General features: G+C 47.3%; 1 protein-coding gene across 3 annotated transcripts in view; it reads right to left on the reverse strand.

The window, feature by feature from the left end:
• The window catches only part of TMEM225B (transmembrane protein 225B), a 30,860-nt gene extending 23,055 nt beyond the window's left edge, over window positions 1-7,805 (reverse strand). The window contains exons 1-3 of one of the 3 annotated variants that reach the window (XM_045075088.1): window positions 6,757-7,805; window positions 6,335-6,493; window positions 2,696-2,801 (exon numbers count right to left, since the gene is read on the reverse strand). In XM_045075088.1, coding sequence (XP_044931023.1) covers window positions 2,696-2,801; window positions 6,335-6,410 — 182 coding nt within the window. In that variant the 5' untranslated portion in view covers window positions 6,411-6,493; window positions 6,757-7,805. The remainder of the gene's footprint in view (window positions 1-2,695; window positions 2,802-6,334; window positions 6,494-6,756) is intronic. The other 2 variants (XM_045075086.1, XM_045075087.1) reach the window with 2 other exon arrangements.
• Between the last annotated feature and the right edge of the window lie 1,582 nt (window positions 7,806-9,387).

Here is a 9,387-nt window from a genome sequence, read left to right on the forward strand (position 1 = left end):
AAAGTACTACTGTTTCTACCTACAATACACTCCTTGGTTTTTGTCCCGATCCTCCTATTCTCACTAGTAATGGCCTAAGTCAGATCCTAATCCCCTCTAGCCTCCTGTACCACACTCAACAAATCAGATTCTCTCCCTCGATATACAAAGGTCACCGGCTAGCCGCCTATTAAGAAAAGCCGACACAGGGGCGCCTGGGTGGCTCAGTGGGTTAAAGCCTCTGTCTTCGGCTCAGGTCAAGATCTCAGGGTCCTGGGATCAAGCCCCATATGGGGTTCTCTGCTCAGCAGGGAGCCTGCTCCCTCCTCTCTCTCTGCCTGCCTCTCTGCCTACTGTCAAATAAGTAAATAAAATCTTAAACAAAAAAAAAGAAAAGAAAAGAAAATCGACATAACATACTTTAATATCTACCAAACGAAAGCTAAGCTCCTTGGCCTGGCATTCCTTTCCCATAGTCTTACTCTATTCCGCCTCACAGACTCACCTTCTGTCACATCTCCATGCTCCGGTCAATGTGACCAGTTTCCTGGCCATGCATATCCGCCCCCCCACGTCCTTCTCCACCTATCAAAAACCTATTCCACCCTCCAGACCCCAGCTCAAAGGCAGCCTCCTTCCGGAAACCTAACCTTACTCTAATCCCACCTGGAAGTGAGCTCGCCCTTCAATCTCTAAAGTATTTGCTTTCCGCCTCCTTCATAGAATTTAACCACATCGTCTTGGGGCCTCTCCTTGGAAGTATTTTCAGTTGTGTGTGTTCCCTTCAATTTATATTGAAAGTATCTCTAGATTAAAAGATGTCTTCCAGGGCGCGTAGGAGGCTCAGTGGGTTGAAGCCTCTGCCTTGGGCTCAGGTCATGGTCCCGGGGTCCTGGGATTGAGCCCCGCATTAGACTCTCTGTTCCGTGGGAAGCCTGCATCCCCCTCTCTCTCTGCCTGCCTCTGCCTGCTTGTGATCTCTGTCTGTCAAACAAATAAATAAAATCTTAAAAAATAATAATAATAAAATAAAAGATGTCTTCCAGGGGTGCCTGGGTGGCTCAGAGGGTTAAGCCTCTGCCTTCAGCTCAAATCATATAATCTCAGGGTCCTGAGATTGAGCCCTGAGTCAGGCTCTCTGCTCAGCAGGGAGCCTGCTTCCCTTCCTCTCTCTCTGCCTGCCTCTCTGCCTACTTGTGATCTCTGTCTGTCAAATGAATAAATAAAATCTTTTTTAAAAAAATAATGTCTTCCATTTCTTTGTTTCCAAGCCCAGTACTATGTAAAGAAGCCTGCACACAATTTGGCCTTCAAAATGCTCCTAATTAGGGCGCCTGAATGGCTCAGTTGGTTAAGCATCTACCTTTGGCTCAGGTCATGATCTCCGCATCCCGGAATCTGGCCCCACGTCAAGCTCTCTGCTCAATGGGGAGCTGCTTCCTCTCCTCCCCACTCAAGATCTCTCTTGCTATCTCTCTCTCTCTCAAATAAATAAAATCTTCAAAAAAACAAACAGGGGCGCCTGGGTGGCTCAGAGGGTTGAGCCTCTGCCTTCGGCTCAGGTCATGATCCCAGGGTCTTAGGATCAAGCCCCGCATGGGGCTCTCTGCTCAGCAGGGAGCCTGCTTCCTCCTCTCTCTCTGCCTGCCTCTCTGCCTACCTGTGATCTCTGTCTGTCAAATAAATAAATAAAATCCTTAAAAAAAAAAACTGAAAAAATGCTCCTGATTATCTCCCAGCAATCCAGAGAAGAATCGTTAAGTCACTGAGGGACCCAAACAGACCATTTGTAAAACGTCTTCCGGACTGAGGCTCAAACAGAATTCAGAGAGATGTATCTCCTCATGGGTCAGAGCCACTTACGGAAAAAATATCAAAAACTTGGATTCGAACCCTGGTAGAGAGTAGAACCTTCTAGAATGCCTCAGCAGACAGTCAGTGGTCAGACTGAGACAGACCTCGAGAAGCCCAAGAAGAGAGCAGTTGTCCCCTGAAATAAACAAATCAAATGTGTCCCTGTGGACGAAGTTTTTTTAAAAAAAAAGTTTCTTCACTGATCTGCTTCTAATTTAAAGGGAAGGGGGGAAAGTAGTTCTTCTAACCCTAACTACAAAGCTGTGGGGTCCCAAGTATATTTACTTCTAACAGCAGAAGAAATGAGCATTACTTACTGTACTGGGTCCAACAGTGCCGTTTCCCTGCCCCGCCCCCCACTGATTCATGTCCACCTGGAACCTCAAATATGACCTTATTTGGAAGCGGAGTCTTTGCAGAGTTAAGATGAGGTCAGAATGGATTCGGGTAGGCCCTAAATCCAATGACTGCCATCTACATAAGAGAAACGAGAGGAAGATTCAGACATGGAAACACACAGGAAAGAAAGCCATGGGACAGGTGAGGCAGCCTTAAGTGAAGGAGCGCCAAGGATTGCTGGGGACCACCAGAAGCTGGGAACAGCCAAGGAGGGATTCTACCCTTCAGCCTTCAGAGGCAGCACTGCCTTCGTGGACTTCTAGTTTGCAAAACTGCAAGAGAATACAGTTCTGCTGGATGAAGCCATGAAGTTGTAGTAATTTGTTATGGAAGCCCTAGGAAACAGATACACTCCATTTGATTTAGCCAATCAGCAAACATACATCCCACCTACTACATGCAAGATACCAGTAGAGGGCTTATAAAGGTGCCTCAAAGCACAATCAGGAAGGACAACCCCTACCTAGGTGAACTGGAGATGGCAGCCTCAAAGAATGACGTTGAGCTGGATCTTGAACTATGATCAGGATCAACAAGATGAAGAATATTCCAGGCAAAAGTAACAGCATCTGTGAAGGCTCAGCAACATGGAGGGGAACAGTAAGTTTAAGGAATAATTAAAAAAAGGAAAGAAAAGAAAACTCCATGTGAGTGAAATAAATATGGCCCATGTGGGCAGGAAGCCAGAGATACAGCAGAAAAATAGAGGAGAACCAGATGGAGTGCCTGGGAGGTTCAATCAGTTGGGTGTCTGACTCGATTTCGGCTCAGGTCATGATCCTGGGGTCATGAGATCAAGCCCACATGGGGCTATTCGCTGAGCACCGAGTCTGCTTAGGATGCTGCCTCCTGACTTGCGCTTTCTCTTTCTCTCAAAAGAGGAAGGATGGAAGGAAGGAAGGAAGGGAAATAGGAAAAGGGTAGAGCCAGATATGAAGACGCATATATGCCACACCCAGGGCTTTGGACAGAGACTGACTTGATCAAATTTGTTTCCAGGGAAATTCATTCTGGCAGCAGACGGAGGATAGCCTAGAGTAGGGGACATGGCCAATAGCATAGGGATGTGTAGCACTCCAAGAAAACTAGAATGGGTCTAAAGTGAGGAAATGGCAGTCACAGGCAACAGAATCAGGCCTTTCTGAAGAAAAACTGACAGGATTTGGTGGTGGTTGACTGAATATGGAGGGAAGGAGAATAGTAGAGCACAACTCCAAATTTTCCAGCTTGGGAAAACCAGTTACTACAATTAACCAAGACAGTCACTGGAAGGTAGGGAGGTGGGGGCCTTGCAGAAAACAAGGAGCTCCGAAGTACACCCACGAACATCTAGTATCCAGGTCCCAGCTCACAGCGAGAGCAGAAGAAAGCAGTTAAGAGAGGTCCTGAAAGGGGATAGGATCACCCACAGGAGTGAAAAAAAAGAGGGCTTAGAACAGTCTTGGGGAAAAACCAATGTTTAAAAACAGATGGAGAGGGGCGCCTGGGTGGCTCAGTGGTTAAGCCGCTGCCTTCCCAGGGTCGTGGGATCAAGCCCGGCATCAGGCTCTCTGCTCAGCAGGGAGCCTGCTTCCTCCTCTCTCTCTCTGCCTGCCTCTCTGCCTACTTACGATATCTGTCTGTCAAATAAATAAATAAATAAATAATCTTTAAAAAATAAAATAAAATAAAACCAGATGGAGAAACAGGAGTGGGGAAGGCCCGAGAAGGCAAAAGAAAGACCAGAGGAAAAGAGAAGAGTACTTCCAAAACCAAAGAACACGATGTGCAAGGAACAGCGATCACAGCAACAAAAAAAATAGTTATAAGGCGCCAAAAAATTAAAGCTGAAAAAAGGTGTCCAGTGGATTCATTAGCTAAGCCACTGGCAACGTGGCTTTGATCAATTCTGATGGAGCAGAAGCAGTGCCCTGCGTTACAAAAGCAAAAGCAAAGGACCCCTGGGTGGCTCAGTTGGTTAAGCAGCTGCCTTCAGCTCAGGTCATGATCCCAGCATCCTGGGATTGAGTCCCACATCGGGCTCCTTGCTCGGCGGGGAGCCTGCTTCTCCCTCTGCCTCTGTCTGCCATTCTGTCTGCCTGTGCTCGCTCTCTCCCCCTCTCTCTCTCTGATAAATAAATAAAATCTTTAAAAAAAAAAGCAAAAGCAACTAGTGATAATTTTTTTAAGGGGTATGACAGTGATGGGAACGAGAGCAATTGTACCCAATTCCTCCCTAATGCTCAATCAACCACCAGGTCCTCGGGTTTTCATGTAAACGTCTCTTGCATCTGTTTGTTTCCTTCCTCACAGCCCAAGTCTGCTTCAGAAACTTCATGGAGGAGGCTCCTGTGCATGGACACTGGGATATGTGGCGTTTGGGTAGGCAGAGAATGTAGCGGGCAGCAACGCACATGAGAAAAAGGACACAAAGGCACAACGGTGGAAAGTGCAGACACACCAGTCTTGCTGGGTTTGTTTTGGGGAGCCCACAGGAAAGATTTCAAGGTGGGTTGAGGCTACACTGCAGAGGACCCGGGATGCCAGGTTATGGAGTATGGACTGAATGCAGTGGGCACTGTGAACTAACATGAGGAAATGAGTATTTTAGAAGGTGAGTACAGGCACTTGGCCTTTTAGAAAGACTAGCAACAGGGAGCCTGTGGTAAGCATCTATCCTCCCTCAATTAAATGTTGGCTCCTTTCCGGGCGCCTGGGTAGCTCAGTGGGTTAAAGCCTCTGCCTTCAGCTCGGCTCATGGTCTTGGGGTCCTGGGATTGGGCCCGCATGGGCTCTCTGCTCAGTGGGGAGCCTGCTTCCTCCTCTCTCTGCCTGCCTCTCTGCCTGCTTGTGATCTCTGTCTGTCAAATAAATACATTTTTTAAAAATCTTTAGAAAAAAAAAAAAACTTGACTCCTTTCTGGAACACCTGGGTGGCTCAGTCAGATAAGCGTCCGACTCTTGATCTCAGTTCAGGTCATGATCTCAGGGTCGTGAGATCGAGCCCCACGTGGGGTTCCATGCTGGGCATGGAGCCTGCTTAGGATTCTCTCCCTCTCTCTCTGCTCCTCTGCTCGCTCACTGGCTTTCTCTAAATAAATAAATAAATAAATACAACAATAGTATACTACTTAAAAGAGAAACGCCAACTTCATACATTTCTTACTCTAAATTCTTTCAAGGTGAGACTCCTGACTTTCTAAGACTTCCAGGGCCAAAACCCAGTCTACGGGGATCTCCTCTTGCAAACTTCTACAGTTTATTGTCCCAAAGCCTCTCACAGGTAACTATTCCAACTCTTTAAGTTCGCGGGTGAGTAGGGGTTTGGTTTTCTTCCAACTTAGTCCCAACACCTCATACTAAGAGCTCAATCAATACCTGTCAAGTTAACAAATTAGTCTGAAAACATAGTTCTTACAAATAAATGTGTAAAAGAAAATCTCCCCAAAAATAAGCGATCTCAGAGTCTTTATCTAAGTCTTTGTCACCCATTTTAATAATCTTTTTTTTAATGCCTACACATATATCTATCTCTTAATGGTGGGATGGATGGCAGATTGAAATAAAAATGTTGATACTCAGGGGGAAAATGTTGATACTAATAGCTTAACCTCATTTTCCATCAGCAGGTGGCAGCTTATCTACTGTACTCCACAGGCAAAGCACCCTCTTGGAGTTTACACCTCGGGTGGTAAATGTATCTTCCCTAAGGATGAAGGAGAGCTTGGGTAGGATGAGCGGAGAAGCCCGCTCTTTTCCTGGTACTTCAGGTATGGGACATACTTGGCTGAGTTCATTCATTCATTTATTCTCACAACATTTCCTGAGCTTCTCCGGAAGCCAAGCAAGTTGGCAGGTGCTGGAATGACAGATCCTCCACGACTCAGTGCTAGGATAGTACTGCTGAGGCAGATCTGCTCCACACAGTCAAGAAAGGAAACTTCGGTTACAGCCTTTATTTACAGGTAATAGAGCCCTGAGGTTTAAAAAAAAAGGGGGGGAGGGGGAGTAGTTTTTCACCAGGCCAATTCTAAGTGTAAAGTTAACCGTGTCCATCTGATCCGAGGCCGCGGCTGGAAGGACAAAGTTTAGACAAAGAAAGCCAGCTAGGTCAGCTCCTCACCCTTGCTCTTTCGGGGCTCCTGCTGGGAGGATGGATACAGGGACTCCGGGGTTATCTGCTCAGGCAGCTTCTCCATGGGCTGGATCCAATCCCCGGTGCTGCTCCAAAGACAAGACCTCTAAAATTTCTTTAGAGCGCGGCACAACGGACGGGCAGTCACTGCGGGAAAGGGAGGGAGAAGAGGGCAGATGTAGGGGAACATGCAAGTGAAGCTTTTCCAGGAGAGGGTCCCACTGCGCTCTCCCCAGGCTGCCTGGGCCCCGGCGCCGGGGGGCGCGGTCCAGCCTGAGCCCCCCCCCCCCAACACACACACACGCCACCTGGGTCCCCTCGGCCCGAGCCCCACCCCCGCCGCAGGACCGAGCTTCTCCCCTAGCGACAGCGCTGGCCGGCAGCTCCCGGTGCCGGACCTCGATACTCACTGGCGCAACCGCTCCGCAGCAGCGTCGACCACGGTCCCCCGGCACGACTGGAAACTCGGGCTCCCCCGTGCGCACTTCCGGGTCCCGTCTAGGCAGCTCGGAGGTCTCCTCTCGATCGCGAGTTCTCAAGGGCCGCTGGGGAGCTTGGCCAAGAGCGGCTTGGGATAGCGCCTCTTTCGGGCCCCAAGGAGGCATTGAGGGAGATGGGGCTAGATTTCCCTATTTGCCCTTCATCACCCATGTGGACCAGGATCTAAATTGGTTACTCCTTTCTCACCCCTATTGTCCCGTATGCACCCCCATTCGCCTACTCCCTTGACCCCTGCGGTTTTACCACCCATCCCCACCTCCCTTCTTCCAAATCACAAGGCCGGGATGACCCTGCTGGGAGGAAATCCCTTATCTATACCTGCAATCCAGCCTGTCCTCTCCCTATGTCGCTTCAACCCCTACACAACCCCTAACTGGGCCTGGAGTATATAAGTAAGCAGGGCTAACATATTGGTATCCATGGGCTAAAAGAGGAAGAAAAGCCTTAGAAATAGGATCAAGATTTCAAACACCCTACTGTGCCTAGAGAAGTTTGCCAGAGGTATATTTGATATGTTGATGCAGGAAAAACGTTAGGGAAATGAATTGTTCTTGATAGGGATATTTCCTTCTAAACTCAGAAACCGCAGTTACCACTTATGGAGTAAAATGGCGTCTCAATTTTCACAACAATCCCATGAAGTTCGTACTTTTTCACAATTTTAGGTGCCCCAAACTGCAGACTCAGTAAGTAAAGCCAGCCTTTAGACCCCTGGCCAGTTCAAACCAGAGCCTGGGGAAGGACAAAGGCTAGACTGGGTGGAGATTTGTAATTGGAGCAAGTGTGGGGGGAAAAAAAGAGACACTGTCATTATGCCCAAGTTGTAAATTTATAAACATGGATTACAAATATGAGGTCAACCATTTTCTAAAAGTGAAGAGTGTGTGGGTGCCTGGGTGACTCAGTTGTTAAGCGACTGCCTTCAGCTCAGGTCGTGATCCCAAGAACCTGAGATGAGCCCTGCACGGAGCCCCACATCAGGCTCCCTGCTCAGCAGAAATCCTTTACCCTCTCCACTCCCCCTGCTGTGTTCCCTCTCTCGCTGTGTCTCTGCCAAATAAATAAAATCTTAAAAAAATAAAAGTGAAGAGTGTGAACAGGATGCATCAGCAAAATGAAAAATTCCAGTATTTATTTTCTCATTGACTTGTACAGGGCATTACCTGTTTGAAATCATCCTTCTAGTCTCGGATTAAACACTGGTTCATTCATGCACTCATATTTTGAAGGGAGTAGAAGATGTGATCCCAAAGGGTACAAATCTTAGCAAAAAGAGATCTCAAGGGGCGCCTGGGTGGCTCAGTTGGTTGAGCGACTGACTTCAGCTCAGGTCACGATTCTGGAGTCCCCGGATTGAGTCCCGCATCGGGATTCCAGCTCATGGGGAGTCTGCTTCTCCTTCCGACCTCCTCCTTGCTCATGCTCTCTCACTGTCTCTCCCTCAAATAAATAAAATATTTAAAAAAAAAAAAAAAAAAGAGATGTCAAGGTTTGCTAACTCCAGTAAGGAGCGCCTATGAGGAGGCAGTTCCTACCAGTCTAGGATTCCTGATGACCTCTCAAGCCATATTTAAGTTCTCCAAACCCAGCGTATCCCTCCCTGGACGATGCTAGTCCTGCACTGCTAAATGCTTGCTCCTTAATTCGCTCTTTTTTAGACTTCATGCTAAACACTTACATTCTCACTGGTTTTTATAGTGATGTTTATATTTGTAATTCTTTGGCACTTAATATATGACCAGTACCTTTTCCATTACTTGGTTCAATTTTCATGCTATTATTAATCATCACATGGACAAGGAAACCAGAGGCTAAAATGTCCAAAGTCACACAGCTAGTAAAACAGCAAAGTTGAAACACAGGTATGTCCAATTCCCAAGTCATTGCTGTGACTTATGTCTTCATTACTTAGTAGATGGTTTAACTGTGCCCACAGGTTAGCACTGAATATCACACAGCATCTGGCAACTGTATTACTGAATGAATGAAAGGACAGATGAGGTCACACTTTCAGATGTGGGAATCCCGTTGTGCTTTGCGGTTATGACACCCAAGGGGCCTCCTTTTAACTTCATTCTTAAACCTCCTCAGTTGCCCACTACTTCCTAGGGGGAGCCATTCCTCCAGAGAGCTTACTACGTTGAAGATGCCAAACTCTCTCATCTGGAGGCCTTCTGGCATGCTCTTTTGCCTGAAATACTTTCCCTGCTCCTCTTCCAGTGGTCCTCATCTCTCCAGTCTACATCTATCCACTCTCTTGCTCAAGACAAAAACCTAGTCATCAAACTTGATTCTCCCATTACCCACTCTGTTCACTGCTATAATTTAATCAGAAGTGATAGGAAATCTAATACACGTCCATCAATCAGCAAGTTCCAGTTAGCAGGGGGAATCAGCACATTCTGGCCATTGACAAATGGAAATGTGTATAGTGATGGGAGCTAGGATAGCTTGACAGGAGGTTAAGAGTTTGGGAGCTCCGACCTGTGGCGTGTCATTGTCAAAATTATCTACGCCTGTTTCAGGGAGCAGGATCTCGG

The sequence above is a fragment of the Mustela putorius genome, unplaced genomic scaffold, assembly GCF_011764305.1.
Source record: "Mustela putorius furo isolate JIRA1106 unplaced genomic scaffold, ASM1176430v1.1 tig00000139_pilon_pilon_pilon, whole genome shotgun sequence".
NCBI lineage: Eukaryota > Metazoa > Chordata > Mammalia > Carnivora > Mustelidae > Mustela > Mustela putorius.